The sequence below is a fragment of the Salminus brasiliensis genome, chromosome 24 (assembly GCF_030463535.1).
Source record: "Salminus brasiliensis chromosome 24, fSalBra1.hap2, whole genome shotgun sequence".
Taxonomy (NCBI): Eukaryota; Metazoa; Chordata; class Actinopteri; order Characiformes; family Bryconidae; genus Salminus; species Salminus brasiliensis.
In genome coordinates, this window is record NC_132901.1 from 1,473,000 (window position 1) to 1,496,780 (window position 23,781).

The 23,781-nt window shown below is 45.4% G+C and overlaps 1 protein-coding gene across 1 annotated transcript in view; it reads left to right on the forward strand.

Annotated features, from left to right (window-relative positions):
• Positions 1-18,020, forward strand: part of tusc3 (tumor suppressor candidate 3) — a 48,368-nt gene extending 30,348 nt beyond the window's left edge. The window contains exons 3-7 of the mRNA XM_072670792.1: positions 874-991; positions 6,454-6,594; positions 9,397-9,537; positions 13,021-13,110; positions 17,823-18,020. Of these exons, the coding sequence (XP_072526893.1) occupies positions 874-991; positions 6,454-6,594; positions 9,397-9,537; positions 13,021-13,110; positions 17,823-18,020 (688 nt within the window). The remainder of the gene's footprint in view (positions 1-873; positions 992-6,453; positions 6,595-9,396; positions 9,538-13,020; positions 13,111-17,822) is intronic.
• Positions 18,021-23,781: the final 5,761 nt, after the last annotated feature.

A 23,781-nucleotide genomic window follows, 5' to 3' on the forward strand; every position in this document is an offset into this window, starting at 1 on the left:
GGTCTTCGTTACTAGTACTACTGTATAATAGTCTTCTCGTACTAGAGTCTACTATTCTACTACTACTATCACAGTCTACTATACTAGTACTACTATATAATACAGTCTACTTCACTAGTACTAGAATCTACTTTACTACTACTACTACTACTATATAACGTGGTCTACCATTCTAGTACTACTATATAATGCATTCTATTAAGCTACTGTACAAGTACGTCTATACTATATAGTCTTCTTTACTAGTACTGCTATATAATACAGTCTATATATAATACAGATTCTGCTCCAGGTCATGTTGGAGCATTTCTATTGGTCCACTCATCCTGAAATTCTGCTACAGCATAAAAACCATACAAGAGATACAAGGTTCCTGCAGGACGCCAGCGGCATGCTGAAGACTGTAGAACCCCTCCGGCACCCGGCTGGTTCTTTGAGCATGGTTGTCATGTCCTTCATTGAGGAACCCTTGAAGAACCCTGTATTAGGAGGCGTGTGGGAGGGATCTGAACTGCACTGGGACCGGCTCGGTTCCGCCGGTGTCTGGAGCTGCTGTTATTTCTGTTTGTTTACCTTTCTCTGTTGTCAGAGTAACGAGCAGAAGGATGTCAGCCCATGCGTTCCCTCACAGACGGACAGATAATTAGTCACATATCTCTCTCTCTCTTTTCTTGCTCTCTCTTTTCTCGCTCTCTCTCGCGCCCTCTCTCGCTCCCTTTCTGTTTTCCCCGCTGCTGTCTGGCCTCCAGCACAGCTTGGCTAATAATTAACAATCAATTTATTTTTGGGGGGGCACTAAATGGCAGCTAATGCTTTCTCTCTCACTCTCTCTCTCTCTCTGTCTCTCTCTCGCGCACTCTCGCTCTCTCACAGGCAGGCGAATGAGGAGTATCAGGTTCTGGCTAACTCTTGGCGTTACTCGTCTGCCTTCTCCAACAAACTCTTCTTCACCGTCGTCGACTACGACGAGGGGGCCGATGTTTTTCAGCAGGTAACCCTCCCCTCTCTCGCTCTCGCAACACTCACTCCATCTTCCTCGACTGCAGTTTTATTGCGACTTGACCAGCTTAACCTTCACTAACTAGCAGCCTTTCCTAGTTACAGCTCCGTCAGCAGAGCTCTGTCAGCAGAGCTCCATCACCAGAGCTCCATCAGCAGTCCCCACAAGTAGAAATTTTACTTACTTTACAGCTCATTCTAGCCAATGCTAGTACTCTTACTCTTACTAAGACTGAACTGGCTAGTAGACTATTTGTGCTGATTGACAGAAAACTATAAACAGTAAACTCAGGTATGCTGTAAAAAGTGTAAACTGTAAAATCGCAAACGCTGAAGAACTGTCAAATCGTAAGCTGTAAATCGTAAAAACACTGAAGAACTCAGATATGCTGTAAAATGTGTAAACTGTAAAATCATAAACGGTGAATAACTCATGCTGAAGAAATTGTAAACTGTAAAACTGTAAAACAGTAAACACCAAAAAACACGGATATGCTAAAAAAGCGTAAACTGTAAATTGTAAACACTGAAGACCTTAGATATGCTGTAAAATCGTAAACTGTAAAAACATAAATGCTGAAGAACTCATATGCTGAAGAAACTGTAAACTGTAAAATTGTAAACTAAATACTAAACATCAAAAAACACGGATATGCTGAAAAATTGTAAACTGTAAAATCATAAACACTAAAGAACTCCTATGCTGAAGAAATGGTAAACTGTAAAATTGTAAACTATGAAATACATCAACATCAAAAATAGAATATGCTGAAAATATGCAGAAAAATTGTAAACTGTAAAATCATAAACACTAAAGAACCCAGAAATGCTGAAACAAATTGTAAAGTGTAAAATTGTAAAGTGTAAAATACTTTGTGTTTTTTTTTATCCTGATTGGTTCATGATTGGCGGCAGCAGCAGTGCTTACCACCAACCCAATGATGCACAATGATGCAGCTGATATGCCGAGCAGTTGGGCAGCTTTTGGCATTTCCTCTCCTTTTCTGTTCCCTTGTTGGACTGACCTCTCTCTCTCTCTCTCTCTCTTTTCTCCATCTGTCCTCCTCTTATCCTCTCTCTGCTCTCTCTCCATCACTCTGTCTGTTGTGAGTGCTCTCTCTCTCTCTCTCTCTCTCTCTCTGTCTGTCTCTCGTTCAGACAAGTATCCAATAATCCGATCAATATTTGCAGATGCTCAGCGTTTGGGTACTGTTGCTGATTAGTATCTGCTGATACTCAGCATTAAGGTACTCTGATCAGATCGGTATCGGATAGGCATTAAGGTACTGAATAGGAATCAGTCAGTATTCAGCAGTAGGGTACTCGGACCGGCACTTACCTAAAGGTACTCGGATAAGCATTAAGGTACTCTATATGAATAGGAATCAGACAGTATTCAGCAGTAGGGTACTCGGACCGGTACTTACCTAAAGGTACTCGGATAAGCATTAAGGTACTCTATATGAATAGGAATCAGACAGTATTCAGCAGTAGGGTACTCGGATTGGTACTTACCTAAAGGTACTCGGATAAGCATTAAGGTACTCTATGTGAATAGGAATCAGTCAATATTCAGCAGTAGGGTACTCGGACCGGCACTTACCTAAAGGTACTCGGATAAGCATTAAGGTACTCTATGTGAATAGGAATCAGACAGTATTCAGCAGTAGGGTACTCGGACCGGTACTTACCTAAAGGTACTCGGATAAGCATTAAGGTACTCTATATGAATAGGAATCAGACAGTATTCAGCAGTAGGGTACTCGGACCGGTACTTACCTAAAGGTACTCGGATAAGCATTAAGGTACTCTATGTGAATAGGAATCAGACAGTATTCAGCAGTAGGGTACTCGGACCGGTACTTACCTAAAGGTACTCGGACATACCTGTAGGTACTCAGAGGTACTCAGATAAGCATTAAGGTACTCATCAGATTAGTTCAGTAGCAGAAGTCAGTGTTAAGGTCCTCGGATTGGATCGGTTTCTACTGATACTCAGCACCAAGGTACTCGGATCAGCATCAGAAACCAGAATCAGTGCAGTCTGATCAGACCTGTATGGAAGCTCATCACTACGGCAGTCGGATCAGTACATGCCTGTACTCCTCAGCATCACTGAGTACTGAGCTACTGAGATCAGAGGCGTGTGTGATGATGATGACGATTACACTGCTCAGCCTGTTTCACCTATTATTGACACAGTCATCTGAAATCAGCTGAACACACACACACTCCCTCACACACTCTAATGAGAGACTGTGTGTGTGTGTGTGCTCCTCAGGAGGGTCTCAGGTGTGCTTGTGAGGCCCACTTAAGAAAAAGTGAAATGAACCCTGAGGGCTCACTTTGTTCCTGCACTAATCACTTCTCCTGTCCTCCCTCACATCACACACACACACACACACACAGAGAGAGAGAGAGAGAGAGAGAGAGAGAGATAAAAGGATGGAGAGGCAGAGAGAGATAAAAAGAGGGGGGAGTGAAAGGGAGAGAGAGAGAAAGAGGGGTAGAGAGAGGGAGGAAGGGATATACAGGGACAGAGAGAGAGATAAAGAGAGAGAGAGTGGGGGTGAGAAGGGGAACAGGGAGAGAGAAAGAGAATGAGTAAGAGAGATAGACAGAGAGAGAGGTAGAGGGAGGGAGAGAGAAAGTGGGGGTGAGAGAGGGACAGACAGAGAGAGAGAGAGAGAGAGAGATAAAAGGATGGAGCGAGAGGGAGACAGAAAGAGGGAGGAGTGAGACAGAGAGAGAGAGAAAGTGGGGAGTGAGATGGGGAGAGAGAGAGAGAGAGAGATAAAAGGATGGAGCGAGAGGGAGACAGAAAGAGGGAGGAGTGAGACAGAGAGAGAGAGAAAGTGGGGAGTGAGATGGGGACAGAGAGAGAGAGAGAGAGAGAGAGATAAATAGAGGGAGAGAGAGAAAAGTTGGGGAGTGAGAGATATAGAGAGAGAAAGAGGGGGGAGTGAGAGAGAGAGGGGGCACACAGAGAGAGAGAAAGAGAGGGAGGGAGAGAGAAAGTGGGGGTGAGAGAGGGACAGACAGACAGACAGAGAGAGAGAGAGAGATAAAAGGATGGAGCAAGAGGGAGACAGAAAGAGGGAGGAGTGAGAGACAGAGAGAGAGAGAGAAAGTGGGGCACAGAGAGAGAGAGAGAGGGGGGGCACACAGAGAGAGAGGGGGGGCACACACACAGAAAGAGAGAGAGAGGGGGGGGCACAGAGAGAGAGAGAGAGAGAGGGGGCACAGAGAGAGAGAGAGAGGGAGGGCACACAGAGAGAGAGAGAGAGAGAGGGGGGGCACACAGAGAGAGGGGGGCACACACAGAGAGAGGGAGAGAGGGGGGGCACAGAGAGAGAGAGAGAGGGGGGGCACAGAGAGAGAGAGAGAGGGGGGGCACAGAGAGAGAGAGGGAGGGCACAGAGAGAGAGGGGGGGCACAGAGAGATAGAGAGAGAGGGGCACAGAGAGAGAGAGGGGGGGCACACAGAGAGAGAGAGGGGGGGCACACACAGAGAGAGAGAGAGGGGGGGGCACAGAGAGAGAGGGGGGGGCACAGAGAGAGAGAGGGGGCACAGAGAGAGAGAGAGGGAGGGCACACAGAGAGAGAGAGAGGGGGGGCACACAGAGGGAGAGAGAGGGGTGGGGCACAGAGAGAGAGAGAGAGAGAGAGAGGGGGGGCACACAGAGAGAGAGGGGGGGGCACACAGAGAGAGAGGGGGGCACACAGAGAGAGAGAGAGAGGGGGGGCACAGAGAGAGAGAGAGGGGGGCACACACAGAGAGAAAGAGAGAGGGGGGGCACAGAGAGAGAGAGAGGGGGGGCACAGAGAGAGAGAGGGGGGGCACAGAGAGAGAGAGAGAGAGGGGCACAGAGAGAGAGGGGGGGGCACACAGAGAGAGAGAGGGGGGGCACACACAGAGAGAGAGAGAGGGGGGGCACACACAGAGAGAGAGAGAGGGGGGGCACAGAGAGAGAGAGAGAGAGGGGGCACACACAGAGAGAGAGAGAGAGGGGGGGCACAGAGAGAGAGAGGGGGGGGGCACAGAGAGAGAGAGAGGGGGGCACACACAGAGAGAAAGAGAGAGGGGGGGCACAGAGAGAGAGAGAGGGGGGGCACAGAGAGAGAGAGAGAGAGGGGCACAGAGAGAGAGGGGGGGCACACAGAGAGAGAGAGGGGGGGGCACACACAGAGAGAGAGAGAGAGGGGGGCACAGAGAGAGAGAGAGAGAGGGGGCACAGAGAGAGAGAGGGGGGGCACACAGAGAGAGAGAGAGAGGGGGGGGCACACAGAGAGAGAGAGAGAGAGAGAGAGAGAGAGGGGGGGGCACACACAGAGAGAGAGAGAGAGAGAGAGAGAGAGAGAGAGAAAGAGAGAGAGAGAGAGAGAGAGAGAGAGGTTAATGAGTATGCAGAGTGTGTGAGGAGCTGGTCATTAATGCTGTTCTCAAAGGAGAGTGGTGTTTATGGGTTGTGTGTTAATGTGTGTGTTTGTGATTCTGCACACACACTCACACACACACACACACACACACTCACACACACGCGCTGACATGCTCGGTTCTCCTTGCCCATGACAGCCTTTCATCTCTCGCTTTCGTTCAGAAATAAAAAACACTGTAAACAACAAACGGCAGCTAAAGCACCGACAGCAGACCGGAGAACACAGGAGAACCGTACACACACACACACACACACACACACACACACTCAGTAGTTACAGATACACTGTATGTCAAAAGTTTGTGGACATCCCTTCCAGCGAGTGCCTTCAGCCACTTGAAGTTGTACCCATTGCTGCTGACACACACAGCTTGTCTAGTCCCTGTAGAGAAGACATACTGCCAATAGATTAGGACTGGATCAACATCATGAAGCTATTGGAGGCACTGTGCTGCCTAATGCCAGGCTAATAGAGGGGTATAATAAAGCCCCCCAGCATTGAGCTGTGAAGCAGTGGAAGAACTGTGTTCTGTGTAATGATGGTGGTGGAGCTCCATCATTCCAGTTAGGGAGCTGGGAGAGATGAGGTGGGGTGTGGGGTGGTGATCCATCCTCCAGCCTCCCGAGCTCACTAACGCAGCTCTTGTGGCTGGATGCAGTCAGATCCTTACAGCAATGCCCCATCCTTCAAAATCTGCTAGAATGCCTAGTAGAAAGCCTTCCTCCATGGACAGCGGAGACAGTTACTCCAACAAAAGCAGGGTAAAACAATGAAGAGACAGTGAATGAGCAGGTGTCCCAATACTTTTGTCCGTTTAGTGTATGTGATCTAAGCAGGCAGCGGAGCTCCACTCTGCTGCTGTTTTTGTGCGTTTGCTGCTGGTTGATTTATCCACAGGTCTCTCGCGAGCGCGATAATGAATAAAGCTTCTCTCTCTCTCTCTCTCTCTCTCTCTCTCTCTCTCTCTCTCTCTCTCTCTCTCTCTCTCTCTTCTCGCCCGCTCTCTCTCTGTAGCTGAATATGAACTCCGCCCCCACCTTCATGCATTTCCCTGCTAAAGGGAAGCCGAAGAGGGCCGACACGTTCGACCTGCAGCGGATCGGCTTCGCCTCCGAACAGCTGGCTAAGTGGATCGCTGACCGCACCGACGTCCAGGTACACCACTGACCGTGGCTTTACTCTACACACACATATACACACACACTCTGTTACTGAGTCAGAATCTGTTAACAGTACTGGAACATGCAGTCACACACATGAACATACACATTCATATAGACTGCCCCCAACAGTGACACAAGCATGAAAACAGCACCTCTGTCTCTCTCTCTCTCTCTCACACACACACACACACACACACACAAAATGTCTATACATTACAGGCAGTGAGGCACAAACAGCAACTACAGTGCTACTGACAGTACTGTACATGCACGCACACACACACACACACACTCACACACACACACACTCTCTGAGGCCAGATACCGCTGATGTTGCAGTGGTGCAAAAGAAGAGTGTGTGTGTGTATAAGCATGTGTCAGGGATTTTTTTTACCATGGAGAGTGTGTGTGCTTTCTTATCTGAAACTGATACTGAAATACTTAATATCCGTGTATATCAATACAGATATACACAGATATACTGCTGTGTATATATATATATATATATATATATATATATATATATATATATATATATATATATATATATATATATATATATATATATATTAAAATATTGAGTATCAGCCGAAACACAGTGAAATATCGAGTATCAGCCGATACACGTAGTGAAATATCTAGTATCAGCCGATACATGTAGTGAAATATCGAGTATCAGACAATACACATAGTGAAATATCGAGTACCAGCCGATACCATAATTAAACTGGAGTATGGAGTATCAGTCCACCAATACTATTATTGATATAGAGTGTAAGTCGATATTGGTAGTGACATATTGAGTATCAGCCGTATATTGGTCAATACCATTATTGAAATCAGTCGGTACTGATATAGACACATTGACCATTAACTAATGCTAATATCGGCATAGAGTATCAGTCGATATCATTATTGAAATACAGTATCAGTCGATATCGATATTGACGTATTGAGTATTACTCGATCTCGATAATGAAATATTGAAGATCAGTCCGCAGTCATTTGTCGTGTGTGAATATAAGTGGATTCTTTTGCCAAACGAATTATAAAGGACATAAAACAATAAAAATATTTTACATTATTTTTTTAAATTTCTTATCAACAGTTTTGAATTTGCTAAGAAATGATCAGTGCATCACTACACGCGATTCCAACCCGCCACAGAACTTGTCTTGATTTTCCATCGCTGCCGCCTTCCATTGGCGCCGTGGTCCAGCTCTGTCCACCCGCAGTCTGCTGAAGCGCTCCGTTCCTGTCTTCCCACAGACTGAATTATGGGTAATTGTGCCCATTTTATCCTTGGCTAATCAGATCAGATGTGGAGGAGTCAGACGCTTCCGGACGAACGGAAACATTAGAAACCTCGGTGGAGTAAACCTGAACCGAGTGTCCTGAGCAAAGGCTGGACTCCCTGAGACTGAACACGTCTGCAGAATTAACCGAACAGTTAGCACTTTATTAGAAACACTCACTGGCCACTTTATTGGAAACATCGACCATGTGCTTCCTCTCAGCATTTCATATGCTGAGGTGATGAAACATCCGGCATGTGCGCTGGCAGCTGTCCACGGTGCTAAAAAGCGCAACCACACCCTGCAAGGGTAGCTGCTGAGAAAGTGCTACTACATACGGAGGGGCTGCCTGTGGTGCTGAAATGCGGTGGCGTGTGTAGAGGGGGAGGGGGGGGGGGGGGGGGGGGGTGACTGTCCATGGTGCTAAAGCACAATACTAGTGGCAATGGCGCTGAGAAGGACAGGCACACTGTGGATAGCTGTCCATGGTTCTGAAAAGCACCTCTACATATGAGGCAGCTGTCCCCGGTGCTGAAATAAGCGCTACTACATGTGAGGCGGCTGCCCATGGTGCTGAAACCGCTGCAATGGATATGGTTTGCTGTCCATGGTGCTGAACCCGCTACCATGCGTGGGGTGGCTGTCCCCGGTGCTGGAATAGGCGCTGCTGTGTGTGAGGCGGCTGTCCAAGGTGCTGAAACCGCTACAATACATAGGTGTTACTGTCCATGGTGCTGAAATGGGTGCTGCCACGTGTGAGTAGCTGTCTGTGGTGCTGATGATGTGTCCTGTTTAGAATATCAACCACACATGACTTGAACAGGGGTGTCCAAACATGTGTTGTACTAAAATTGCTAGTGATTTTTCTGCCAATATGAAGCTTTTGGTAAAATTGACATCCAAATGCAACTTTTTTTTTCCTTTTAAGTGTGTGTATTATTGTGCAAATGTGCAAAAAAAAAAAAAAAAAAAAAAAGTCCATGTGTGCCTCATGTTTGGACCAGAGCATCATTACTGGCTCTCCACTCTGATTTTCCCTGTGGAGTGTGTCTATGTTTCAGGATGACTGTAATCTTTATTACCACTGGATTATTGTAATTAGTACAATCAAGTGTAAGTGGCCTGTAATTGTATGGCGCTGGCTGTATGCGCTGGTGTTCGAAATGGACGTAATGAGAAAATGAATCTGAACTGCGTGAACTCCGCTGCAGTGGTGTTTACTGTGTTTCAGTCTGGATTGATGAGTATTATTTAATTTTCCCCTTTTTTTTGGATGAAGCGTGACGGAAATGAGGGATCTGAGACACTGGGAAGAGCTTTTGAATGGATTGTTGTTTTTTCCGAGGAAAATTACGGAGCGCTTACGTCACCGTCGAAGAGGAGAACTTTGACTCACTTGAGTCTGTGTTCCTTAAACAACCAGAATAAAAAACGAAGAATTTACACTTTAAGACTTTAAGAATTTACAGTGATCCCTCTCTCTCTCTTTTTTCCCACAGATCCGGGTGTTCCGCCCCCCCAACTACTCCGGGACCATCGCCCTGGCCCTGCTGGTGTCTCTGGTGGGGGGTCTTCTCTACTTGCGGCGAAACAATCTGGAGTTTATCTACAACAAAACCGGCTGGGCCATGGCTGCTCTGGTGAGACACTATGGACTACTGTACTTTGATTGGCTCGTTCTTCGTCCGAACGGGTGGGGCTAAACTGCTGCAAACCCGTCGGCTAGGCTGCTGCGATGCATACTCAGCGGTCATAACTGTCCAGCTCGGCCTAAGGGGGGTGTAGCGAATAACTGTTGGAGACTGACAGGTGGAGCCAAATCCCTGGAGGTGAAATGGGTGGGGCTCAAATGCTGTAGATTGAAGAGATGGGGCTGTAAGATGCTGTAAGATGACTGGGTGGGACTAAAATGTTGGTGCGGAACTGTTGTAAGCCGAGCGAGTGGGCGGGGCTAAACTGCTGTAGACTTGTTCGCCTCCTTTAGGTCTAACCAGCGTTCTCTTTTCGTTCGGGCGGACACTGTCATTGGACATAACTGATGTTTATGTGCCCCCCACCCCCACCCCCCTCGAGGCCGACCCTCGGCCGTTTGCCTTGGCATGACCGAACCAGACGCTGAGACTAATATGTGCTGCAGCGTGAGGAGAAGTTCTTTCCCTGGTTCTCGGGCCTGTTTTTAAATATTATCATTATAGTCTGACTGTGAATATCGTCGCTGGCATTAGAGCCTCGAACACAAACTGTAGAGGCTATTAGTGGGAGTTAATGTTGTAAAGGTCAGCTCCGTGTCCAGCTGAATTTCAATAAGTCTGGACTGAATTTAGAGCTTTTTTACACCAGGATTCACCAGCTGTGCATTTAACTGTCCTATCGGCCCACTCTACATGTAGGTATTGTGATATACACTGAGGAGGCGGCGCTACAGTCTCTCATTAGGGTGAATATTAATAACTCTACATGTAGGTATTGTGATATACACTGAGGAGGCGGCGCTACAGTCTCTCATTAGGGTGAATATTAATAACTCTACATGTAGGTATTGTGATATACACTGAGGAGGCGGAGCTACAGTCCCTCATTAGAGTGAATATTAATAAGGCTCTAAATGTAGGTATTGTGATATACACTGAGGAGGAGGAGCTACACTCTCTCATTAGGGTGAATATTAATAACGCTCTAAATGTAGGTATTGTGATATACACTGAGGAGGCGGAGCTACAGTCTCTCATTAGAGTGAATATTAATAACGCTCTAAATGTAGGTATTGTGATATACACTGAGGAGGAGGAGCTACAGTCTCTCATTAGGGTGAATATTAATAATGCTCTAAATGTAGGTATTGTGATATACACTGAGGAGGAGGAGCTACAGTCTCTCATTAGGGTGACTATATATTAATAACACTCTACATGTAGGTATTGTGATATACACTGAGGAGGAGGAGCTACAGTCTCTCATTAGGGTGAATATTAATAACGCTCTAAATGTAGGTATTGTGATATACACTGAGGAGGCGGCGCTACAGTCTCTCATTAGGGTGAATATTAATAACATTTTAAATGTAGGTATTGTGATATACACTGAGGAGGAGGAGCTACAGTCTCTCATTAGGGTGAATATTAATAACGCTCTAAATGTAGGTATTGTGATATACACTGAGGAGGCGGAGCTACAGTCCCTCATTAGGGTGAATATTAATAACGCTCTAAATGTAGGTATTGTGATATACACTGAGGAGGAGGAGCTACACTCTCTCATTAGGGTGAATATTAATAACGCTCTAAATGTAGATATTGTGATATACACTGAGGAGGCGGAGCTACAGTCTCTCATTAGAGTGAATATTAATAACGCTCTAAATGTAGGTATTGTGATATACACTGAGGAGGCGGAGCTACAGTCTCTCATTAGGGTGAATATTAATAACGCTCTAAATGTAGGTATTGTGATATACACTGAGGAGGAGGAGCTACAGTCTCTCATTAGGGTGAATATTAATAATGCTCTAAATGTAGGTATTGTGATATACACTGAGGAGGCGGAGCTACAGTCTCTCATTAGGGTGACTATATATTAATAACACTCTAAATGTAGGTATTGTGATATACACTGAGGAGGAGGAGCTACAGTCTCTCATTAGGGTGAATATTAATAACGCTCTAAATGTAGGTATTGTGATATACACTGAGGAGGCGGCGCTACAGTCTCTCATTAGGGTGAATATTAATAACATTTTAAATGTAGGTATTGAGATATACACTGAGGAGGAGGAGCTACAGTCTCTCATTAGGGTGAATATTAATAACGCTCTAAATGTAGGTATTGTGATATACACTGAGGAGGAGGAGCAACAGTCTCTCATTAGGGTGAATATTAATAACGCTCTAAATGTAGGTATTGTGATATACACTGAGGAGGCGGAGCTACAGTCTCTCATTAGGGTGAATATTAATAACGCTCTAAATGTAGATATTGTGATATACACTGAGGAGGAGGAGCTACAGTCTCTCATTAGGGTGAATGTTAATAACGCTCTAAATGTAGGTATTGTGATATACACTGAGGAGGAGGAGCAACAGTCTCTCATTAGGGTGAATATTAATAACGCTCTAAATGTAGGTATTGTGATATACACTGAGGAGGAGGAGCTACAGTCTCTCATTAGGGTGAATGTTAATAACGCTCTAAATGTAGGTATTGTGATATACACTGAGGAGGAGGAGCAACAGTCTCTCATTAGGGTGAATATTAATAACGCTCTAAATGTAGGTATTGTGATATACACTGAGGAGGTGGAGCTACAGTCTCTCATTAGGGTGAATATTAATAACGCTCTAAATGTAGGTATTGTGATATACACTGAGGAGGCGGAGCTACAGTCTCTCATTAGGGTGAATGTTAATAACGCTCTAAATGTAGATATTGTGATATACACTGAGGAGGAGGAGCAACACTCTCTCATTAGGGTGAATATTAATAACGCTCTAAATGTAGGTATTGTGATATACACTGAGGAGGCGGAGCTACAGTCTCTCATTAGGGTGAATATTAATAACGCTCTAAATGTAGGTATTGTGATATACACTGAGGAGGCGGAGCTACAGTCTCTCATTAGGGTGAATATTAATAACGCTCTAAATGTAGGTATTGTGATATACACTGAGGAGGCGGAGCTACAGTCTCTCATTAGGGTGAATATTAATAACGCTCTAAATGTAGGTATTGTGATATACACTGAGGAGTATATTTAACCATTTAGGGACATCACAGAATCCCCCTGTGATATCTGTAGCAACCACCTAGCAACTGCCTAGCAAGCCCATAGCAACCAGCTAGCAACACTATAGTACCCATCTAGAAACACCAGAGCAACCACCCGCTATACTTATAACAATCACCTAGCAAGAACAGTTGCACCCTAGTGACCGCCTAGCAACAGCTTGGAAGTAGGAAGCATTTCATCTGTGCAGCCGTTCAGGAACTGCACTTAGCAAGTGTAGGAGGGAGCTGCCGCTGTTTATTTGAGGTTAAGGGGCGTGGCTAAGCACTGATACTCATGTCCGTCAGCACTGTTTCACTAAACCTAAAAATGACTCTCTCTCCCCCCCCCCCTCTCTCTCTAGTGCGTGGTGTTTGCGATGACCTCGGGTCAGATGTGGAACCACATTCGCGGACCCCCCTACGCCCACAAAAACCCGCAGAACGGACAAGTGGTGAGTGCTAGCTACCCACGATCTCCTTTCTGTTCCCTTCAGCTGTCAATCACTCAGACCGAACTTTAGGTTGGCTTGACAACGGCACATGGAGCTGAACACTGCTGTCAGGAAATTGCTAGGTAGGTGTTTAAATGGTTGCTAGGGCATTAATTAGTAGTTGCTTGAGTGGTCCTAGGCAGTTGCTGTGTTGTTGCTAGGATATGTGTTGGCACTACAGTGTGTTAGATGGTTGTTAGGTTGTTACTGTGGTGTATTTTGGGGGGTTGCTAGAGTGTTGCTAGGCAGTTGTTAGGTGGTTGCTGGGTTGTTGCTAGGATATTGCAAGGTGCAACAGTGTTTCAGATGGTTGCTTGGTTGGTTTTGCTAGTTCGGTACAGCGATGGACTTGGAGGTTGCTAGAGTGTCGCTACGCAGTTGTTAGGTGGTTGCCAGGTTGTTCCTAGGATATTGCGAGGTGCAAGAACTTTTTACATAGTTGTTTTATTTGGTGGTTGCTATATGTGGTTGCTATAGTACTCCAAACATAGATGGTTTACATGGTTGGTAGGTTGTTGCTGTGGCGTATTTGGCATGTTGCTAGGGATCAGCTGTGTGGTTGCTATGGTATTTCACACGGTTGCTAGGGCGGTTGGTAGGTTGGCGCATTGGTGTATCGGTAGTTGAAAGGTGCAGTAGTGTTTTAGATGGTTGCTTGGTTGTTGCTATGTGGTTGCTATATAATTAGTGTTTAATTAGTGTTGGAGTGCCCAATAGTGGTAATAATAATAATAATAATAATAATATTAACGATATAAAGAGCAGCTGTGCTATTCGTTGGACTCTGTGGCCCCTTTAGTGAATTCCATGTGGAATCACAGTTTATGCATCATTCATAAAGTCCTTGTCATTCAGCTCCAGCTTTGGGTGGAATCTGCACAGCACAGTGTTTCACAGTTTTCCGCTGTGCTCCGGAATGCCGGATTTATCCCATGAAGGTTTGGAGTGTTGGGTTGGGAATACTGAGTAGTAGTGTTGGGAAGCGTTACGGCCGTTAAAACCGAATTACAGTGGAATGTGCTGCTAACTGTCACATGTATCCACGTTACTGCCATTAAAAGTCAGGTGTTACTTTACTGAGTTAAAAAATTAAAGTTTGTGGACACCTCTTCTAATGAACACATTCAGCTACTTTTAAGTCGCACCCATTGCTGCTGACACAGATGTGCAAATGCTCATACTCACACACACATACATGTCTAGTCCTTGTAGAAAAGTACTGCCAATAGAATAGGACCACCCGGAGCAGATAAACATCATGAACCTATTGGCACCATGCTGCCTAATGCCAGGCATAAAGCCCCCCAGCATTGAGCTGTGGAGCTACTTTTGGGTGGGATGAGTTAGGAAGGTTACAATAGGTTTACTAATACTCATGTCACTGCACTGGATGCAGTCAAATCCTCACAGCAATTCCTTTCCGAAATATAGAAGAGGAAAGTTGTGCTCCCTCAGGCTCCGGCTGCTGATGGCGAAGAAGAATGGCCCGATTCGAACTCCCGACCTTCAGGCCACAGTCTTGAGTGTCTTAGTCCGCTGAGCCACTCAAAGAACCTGAAGTTCTTCTGTATCTTTTGTACCTAGTCTGCATCTGCAACCTGCAGTTGTGCTCCCTCAGGCTCCGGCTGCTGATGGCGAAGCGATCCTCGGGCCATAGTGTCAGCATCTTAGCCTGCTGGGCTGGTTTCTCTAATCGAAACGTAGGTTTTGCAGACAGACCACAGGTATCCAGCTCTTGTTGTGGAGACAGTTAAAGACGATGGTGCTGCTTTCTTCTTTCTTCAGAGTCTCCTGGACTCGAAGAAAAAAAAAAAAAAAAAAAGCCGAGCCAGCGGCTGTAAAACACACCACAAACTCAACTTTCATCCCAGGCGAAACTGCCAATGGGCACAATCCCATAAATATTGAGCAGTCCTGTAAGTGTCCGTCAGCAATATCAAAGTCCGTCAGCAATATCAAACACATGCTCTTGCACTCTCGCGCTCGCGCACACACTCGCGCCCAGTTCAGTGCACGCTACTCAGAAAATGTGGAAAAGTCCTGCTCTGAAGTTTTTTGAACCATCTCCCAGAAGGGCTTGCGTGTCAGCGGCCTGGTCAATAAAACAATAAATCTCAATTGAATCCAGGCCTTTTAATTAATACACTATAAATAAGGGGATAAGAGGCTTTCAGAGCTTAATCCCAACACCGATGATTCCCTTCTTCTTCGCTAAGCCTGCTGCTGCAGCCTAAATGACTTTTATTGTCCGCAATTCATGCTGAGAACTTGATGTTAACTCTAAGACGTCGAGAGTTACGGAGCTACTTTACTGTTTAAAAGGAATTCCAGGCTTGTTTCAATGAAATTGAAACAATATTAATGTTAATTATTTGAATAAACAGGTTAAGGTCTGCATTTTACTCTTTACTCTCTGCATTTTACAAAATGTAAAAAGGTAACAAATTACAGCGTGTTTTTACTATTTTCTGAATGACATATATATGTAACTTTTAACAGTTACTGCTTTTACAAGTAACTTTTTACATAAAAAAGTGTTACGACGATTAAAGGTACCTTGTAAAAGTAGCATTGGACAGTTTTCTTTCTGCCATTAAAAGTAACAAGTTACTATAATTAAGTTATGTTTTATATTATTGCCATTAAAATTACAGTTAAAATATTTAAACCTTTAAAAGTAAGGTGTTACAACACTGCTGGTCCTGAAAGTAGAGCTTTACAACACTGCAAGTAATGCAATATGTTTCAACATTACTGGCAATTAACGTAACATGGTACCTGTTGCTGCCAGTAAAGGTAATATTTTATGTTATGTCCATTAAAAGTATCATGTTACAACTTCACTGATGTAAAAGTAACTTTAAAGTTAATGGCATTTAAAGTATAGTTTTATGTTATTAACTTAACTTAGACTTAAAGAAAGGACATACACATTTCAACACTTAAAAGTAATTACATTACTTCCAATTAAAGGAACTTTTTACATTACAATACTATGATCATTACCAGTAATTTGTTCCAATACAAAGTGGCAACTATTAAAAGTAATGCTACAGTACTGCAAATAAGTAATGTTTTACAACATTAATTAAAAGTTAACAAAGTAACTACCATGAAAAGTACTGTTACAATATTTCTAACCTTAAAAGTAATCTTCCAGTACTGCTACTAAAATTAATGTCAAATGAAAGTTTATTTGCAGTGAAATGTGTATGACAAAAAAGAGAAATAGCAGTATATACAATAAACGACTAATATTGTCTAAAATTAGCTAAATATAGAAAAGAAAATAATGTAAATTTTACCAGTAATGTAAAATGTAAATTTATATAAAAATGAAATTACAGTGTATATACACTGCATTTATTAGAATTTACCTAAACTTGCTGAATATAGAAAATAAAATTTAACAGGATAAAAAATGTCAAATGTAAATATATAAAATCTAAAAATGAAATTACAGTATATACTCAAACTTTACTAGAAATTACTTGAATTTGCTAAATATAGAGAAGATTTAACAGGATAAAATAAAATGTTAATATTTAAAAACAATAAAAATAGAACAATAATTAGAATTTACTTGAATTGGCTAAATATAAAAAATAAGGATAAAAACTAAAAAAAAACTAAAAATGAAATTGCAGTATATATACTAAATTTACTAGAATTTACTTAAACCTGCTAAATATAGCAAATAAGATTTAACAGAATAAAATAAAATGGAAATATATATAAAAAAAATGAAATTGCAGTATATACACTAGATTTACTACACGTTACTTAAACTGGCGAAATATAGAAAATTAGATTTAACAGAATAAAAAATAATACATATAAAAATGGAATTGCAGTATATAAATTTACTAGAATTTGCTTAAACTTGCTAAACATAGAAAATAGGATTTAACAGTAATGTGCATCAATGAAGTCAGTGATCTATAAGTACAGTGAAGAGTGTGTGTTTGTGTGGGGTGGTTAATCCTATTAACATTATTATTATTATGTAAAATTATTAGTGTTACAACATTTCTGTCATCAAAAACACCTCGCTACGTTACAACTTGAAAGGAAACCTGGCACGGCAGATGCTGCCGGGCGCACAGAATAACCGAAGCTTTTAAAATCTGTCCTCACTTCTCAAATTCTTCGTAAACGCCGGCGGTGGCAGATTAGCGAGCAAATAAGCTCATGCTATCTGCTCGCTACTGACGGGCGCAAATGTCTTTTCCAGGCCGGGTTAGCATGTTTGATTGAACAACCCCCTGAAACCTTAAGTCACTCTGCAATGTGACAACTTGCTCTCCACCCCCCCAACCTCCCCCCACCCCCACCACCAACCTACTTCAGCGCTGGGACCTTGATGTGCCTGCTCAGTAACCATATCCTGATTGAAATTAATGAGAAAAAAAATCTAGGTTATTATGAATTCCCGGTTAGCGCTCTGCAGCTCGGGGGACTTTATTTTCTCCGAGTTGTAATTACCGCTCCCGCTGAACACCCCCAACCCCCCCACCCCCCCACTCCAGCACTGTGGTAGTAAGTTAGAGTGGCGATGGGTCGCCGGGGAGCCACCGGGCCATCTGCTCTCAGCCCTGGCCATCTAAGAGAGAGTGTTTCTCCGGGCTCCGGGAGCTGCCTCGCACCCATCTGCACCTACCCGACTTTTATAGGCGGTGCACCAGAGCCAGCTGTTCTCTGAGAGTGTTGAAGAGAAGGAGGTGCAAAGAGTGAATTTGGAAGAGGCTGCGAAGTTGGCCAGTTGGTGTCCAAGCGGGGATGCGGTCACTCAGATAAAGCGCAGTGTGGGACGTAGCGAGGTGCTGGACGTCGAAGCCTTAGAAGGCAACATCTGTCCAGAACTGCAGTAATACTTTACATTTATGTATTAGTTGGTTTGTTTGTTTTATTATTATTATGTTTTTATTTTTAGAATTTAGTTGATTTTCAAGATCGACTGAATGTCAAATACTTCAAATATCAAAATCAAATCAAATATAAAATATTACTATTATAATTAGTATCAAAATTTTGTATAATTTCCGAAATTTTATATGAACGTAAATTAATTTGTTTTTTAATATTGATACGATTGTTTAGGTATTGATCCGTATTTCCGTGTATGTTTATGTTTGTATTGATCCAGTTTGTTTTATATCAATCCGATTTGCTGTCCGTTGGTCAGATTTTGATTTGCGTACGTGAAATTTAAAAAAACAACGTGTCAAGGAAATGTGTCCGGAACATTTTCATCAAGAATAGCATTCAGAGCAAGGCATTAATATTAATGCTATTGGTTTTCTAGCTTCTGTCTCCAACCCCCTGTGTGGAGAAGCATCGCTTTAGAAATATAATAAAGGCATGACGAGCTGAGGGAGCGCGTTCTCTGCACTGGACTCCTCCTCGGAGAGTGAAGTGGAGTGAGCTCACTTCACATCCATTAAGTCTGAAAGTGCCGAAAATAAAACAAGACAGAAATCAAGAGGGCAGAAAACAAACGAGCTCGGAGCTTCGCGGAACGACGATTAAGAGCCGAGCGCTCCGGCTAATGCGCCATAAATTGTTAAAAAGGCTCGTCGTGCGCCTCGCGCTGTTCGGGATGGGTCGGACGGTGATGATTCATCTGCTGGTGGGGTGGAGACGGGGAGGAGGAGGAGGAGGAGGGGGGTGGAGACTTGTTGGTAGCGTTATAACTCAAGAGGGTTGCCATGTTCTCGCTCATGTTCTTCACACCCTCCACCTCGTGTCGTCCTGTCGCCAGGAAGCAAGAAAACCTCATGAATTATTCAGGCATGAACACACATCTCGGTGTCGTAAAACAAAGCGGCCAACAGTACCAGACCTGACATGACACCAGCTAGGCTAGTCTCGGGGTTCATCCGGCTCAGTTAAGATTCCCAGAGCAGGTTTTCAGAAATACAACTGCGAGCCACGGGAGGTGAGGGTGGTGGCGCCGGCAATGGATGCTTAGCGGTACACGAGAGCCAGGTTTTGGGAAAGTCCACTGCAAGCTGTTAGCGGAGTGTTTGCAAGGTGTAGGTGTCCCAATACTTTCGTCAATGAAGCGCATGTGGCCGATTTCACAGCTCCAAAGCCTAGATGTTTGCAGACCAGTGAAGAGAGGGTCAACGTCGCAATCGGTACTCTCCGGAGCCGTTGGGCCGGTTTTAGGAAGGCAGCAGCCGTTTGCAAGCTGTTTGCAACAGGTGTAGGTGTCCCAATACTTTTGTCAACAAAGCGCATGTGGCCGGTTTCACGGCGCCAAAGCCCAGATGTTTGCAGACCAGTGAAAAGAGGGTCCGAGGGACTCCCCCTGCCCCAGCAGACCTGCTAAACCTGGCTAGTTAGTCCAGTCAGGAGTCCAGGGCCGGAACCGTCCAACCCCTGATTAAGAGGTCGTCTAGGTAGAAAAGCTCCGGCCTTTTTTTGGGCACCGAAGCGGCAGTGATGCTAATCAGATTCCTGCGGCCCCCGGTGGTCCGCTACGTCCTCAGCCGTAGTCCCAGGCTCTTGCGGCGCTGCTTTCTTTCTTTTTCTTTTTTTTCCTTTCTTGTTTTTAATCCCTGATTGAGGCCTTGAGGAGTTCTGAGGGTCCTGAGAAATCAAGCACTGTTTCGCCGTGGCCTCGTCTTAAGTTCTGCAACATGTTCCGCGGGTGTTTTCATGTATCCGGGTTTGTTTTTATGATTACTCTTGACACGAGCCCGGCGCGGAACACGGCACAGGCTGTTATTAGACGTTAAAAAAAAAAGAAGAAGAAGAAAAAACAACTGGCCAAGCCGCCCTCAGCGTCGGCGGTAAACTTTTTCTTTTATTTACCGAGGAAAATATTATTCTTGGCTAAAGGGCCTCGCCAACAAAAATAGTCCGGCGCCGGAGTGCGGGGCGTTGCTGAGAGAGATTTCGTGGTCATCATTTATGGTTGTGCATCCAAGTGTGAAATTGAAAAAAGAAAAGGAGAGAGAGAGATAGAGAGAGAGAGGGAGGGGAAGCCAAAAAAAAAAAAGAAAAAAACAGTACCTTGATTTTCGAAACTAAACGCTGCATTTGCATGAAATTACGTTCCTCTTGTCGGCTCGCGGAAATGCCATTTCCGCCTCCACGCCCGCTTCATGCCGGGGTAATGAAAACGTCTGGCTGCGGAAACAGATGCAACGTGTAGGCTGGCGGGAATTGGCACCTCGGGCTGGATCCCGCACGCATCCGAGTCCGTCTAATGCCGCCCGCCGGCGGATAGCGCCCTGGACTCCAGACCGCATCGAAGGCTTTAGCTTTAGGCTTTTTTTTTTTCTTCTTCATTTTTTTTGTCCGGGCTCTGCTCCGGCCTGTGGCGATGTGGAGGGTGCCTGTTTTATCGCTTCGTACAAGTAAAGGGACCCCAGTGGAATTGTGGGGGATTGTGGGTGATTTGTCATGAGATATATGCTCTGCACTGGAGTGTATCTCAGAAGCAAAGCTGTGGCACTCAGCGAAGATTGCGTTCAGCCCGCGGACTGGAGGCGCCATCCCCAGAGAGCTTTGCAAGTCCTCCGCGCTACGTCCGCCTCAGACTTCGCTTACGAGTCGGCCGATACGGACAAATGGACGTCACGTGCAGTTCTGGGGGTTCTAGGAAGGGTTGTCTTGGAGGTCGGAGCGTTTTTGGAGATAAGAGTAGGGGCCCTATTTTAGCGATGTTTCTGCGAGTTGTGAACCATGCACCGTGCAGCTTGATTTAGGAGGCGTGACGATGCGTCTTTGCGTCTTTGGTAGTGACGGGGAAAGTTTGCCTTGCTTGGCTCAAAACTCTCAAAAGTCGGTAATAAGTCTTGTAGTTAATCATAAACCGCATGCCACTCACCGCTTCCTTTAAGAGCCAGGTGCGGTCTTTCTGACTTTGGCAGGTTGGTATTTCAGTGGTGTAAAGCGTGGGGGGAGGTGGACGAGCATTAGGCTGCACGTGCCTGTGTTGACAATTCACTGCCGAGATAGCAACGAATGAACAACTGACTGTTGACGAACGTCTGACTGTTGACGAACGATGCCACTCTGGCCTCGAGGGGCGCATTTTCAAATCCCGAGTCTGAGGAAGCACAATTGGCGGTGCTCTCTCCGGGTGGGTAGATGGCGCTCTCTCACCCCTCATCACTCTTGCAGTTGAGGTGAGGTGAGGACCCGGTGCTCTCCTCCAAGCGACAGAACCCAAATCTTAGAGGGAGGGTCACCGCAAACCCACCCATCCCATCTTTTTCAACCAGAAATGCCCCCTAGACAGGGTGCCAGTCCATCGCAGGGTACGACAGCAAATCAGCAACTCAGAGGGATTATCTTTGTCCCCTAGTAGTTTGGAAATGATACCCCACACAGTTAAACCCAGTAAATATATCTAGAACCCTTTGGGAATTTTAGTGTAGCTTTGGAAAACTGCCCTCATTTCACGGAAAATAAATACCTAGTACTTTAAAGCTTGTACCCCACTCTTACCCAGTAAATATCTAGAACCTGTTGAACACTTAAGTCCAATTCAGATCTCAGAACTCAACCGTCCATCTTATTACCCACTCCTACCTGCTCAGGGTTGCGGTAAATCCAGAACCCAGGAGCACCCCGTAGACAGGATTCCAGTCTGGGTGATTATGAGTGAAAGTGGCGAGCGGTCTCCTTCAGGTTCTCTTCAAGAAGAGGGCTGGGAACCACTGCTCGGTGGGGGGCAAGTGTACCTAAGCCATGGCAGTAAAATGCCCCTTCGCTGTACGGGGGGGTGGACACTCTCCGTACAGCCTCAGAAACCACTTGAGCAAGTCTCGTCGCTGGACGAGGAGAGCTGGCGATAGCTCCCCACAGTTCGAGGCAATCGTTTGATGATCTCGGCCGGTGGTTTGCTGAGTGCTGATTGGTTTACGGTAAGCTTCCATTGTTCGTTAGCCTTGATAGACTTGTTGGTCCAGCAGATCCGGTCTGAAACTAAAGCAATTGTCCACCAAACACCATGTTCTGGGTTCGTCGTCTGCAATCGGGCTGGAGGGGAAATTGAAAACAAACAAAAAAAGGTTGGACGATTCTTTGAGCACCACAGCCGTCCAAGAAGGTCCCGAAGTGTGGAGCTTCTAATTTGAGGGAAAAACACCCTTGCTTGAGAAAATGATTGACCTGAAATGGCACCTCAGGCCCCATTAAATTGATCCAGAACGGCCACCAGGAGCTCCAGCCACGGCGGCTTTTCGCTGCGAAAGCATCGTTTCTCAGCCCGGGAGATGAAAGACGAAGGCTAATTGGTTCCTGCTTGGCGCCGGCTCCGTTTTGTGTGTCGCTAATCCGCTTTAAAAGTGGAGGAAAAAGACGTTTTCTGGAACTTTCTCCCCCATGTTCTCCCGCGCCTGTGTCTTCTCCCGGCACGGGACCTTACCGACATTAGTCTCGCTTCACTTCGCTGTTTTTGTTCGGTTCCACCGCTCACGTGAACCGGACTCCAGAAAGGCCAGACGGAGACTAATTAGGGTGTTTTTGTGGCCACTATATTAGAAACACCCACCTTGTGCTTCTACTCACTGGCCACTTTATTGGAAACACCTATTGTACCTTGTGATTCCACTCACTGGCCACTTTATTGGAAACAACTACCTTCTACTTCCTCTCACTGGCCACTTTATTGGAAACACCCATCTTGTGCGTTCATTCACTGGCCACTTTATTGGAAACACCTAAGAAGGAGTAAGAGTGTTCTTTGTGGTTGGTGGTGTCTGGTGCTGTTTGGTGGTGGTGGTTGGTGGTGTTTAGTGGCCTGTACATGCCCTGTGAAGTGTAGTCCCTGTGAAGTGTAGTCCCTGTGAAGTGTAGTCCCTGTGAAGTGTAGGCCCTGTTTAGTGTAGGCCCTGTTTAGTGTAGGCCCTGAGAAGTGTAGTCCCTGTGAAGTGTAGTCCCTGTGAAGTGTAGTCCCTGTGAAGTGTAGTCCCTGTGAAGTGTAGTCCCTGTGAAGTGTAGTCCCTGTGAAGCACAGGCTCTGTGAAGTGTAGGCCCTGTGAAGTGTAGGCCCTGTGAAGTGTAGGCCCTGTGAAGTGTAGGCCCTGTGAAGTGTAGGCCCTGTGAAGTGTAGGCCCTGTGAAGCGTAGGCCCTGTGAAGCACAGGCCCTGTGAAGTGTAGTCCCTGTGAAGTGTAGTCCCTGTGAAGCGTAGTCCCTGTGAAGCGTAGGCCCTGTGAAGCGTAGGCCCTGTGAAGCGTAGGCTCTGTGAATTACAGGCCCTGTGAAGTGTAGGCTCTGTGAAGTACAGGCCCTGTGAAGTGTAGGCTCTGTGAAGTACAGGCCCTGTGAAGTACAGGCCCTGTGAAGTACAGGCCCTGTGAAGTACAGGCCCTGTGAAGTGTAGGCCCTGTGAAGTGTAGGCCCTGTGAATTACAGGCCCTGTGAATTACAGGCCCTGTGAAGTGTAGGCCCTGTGAAGTACAGGCTCTGTGAAGTACAGGCCCTGTGAAGTGTAGGCCCTGTGAAGTGTAGGCCCTGTGAAGTACAGGCCCTGTGAAGTGTAGGCCCTGTGAAGTGTAGGCCCTGTGAAGTGTAGGCCCTGTGAAGTGTAGGCCCTGTGAAGTGTAGGCCCTGTGAAGTACAGGCCCTGTGAAGTACAGGCCCTGTGAAGTACAGGCCCTGTGAAGTACAG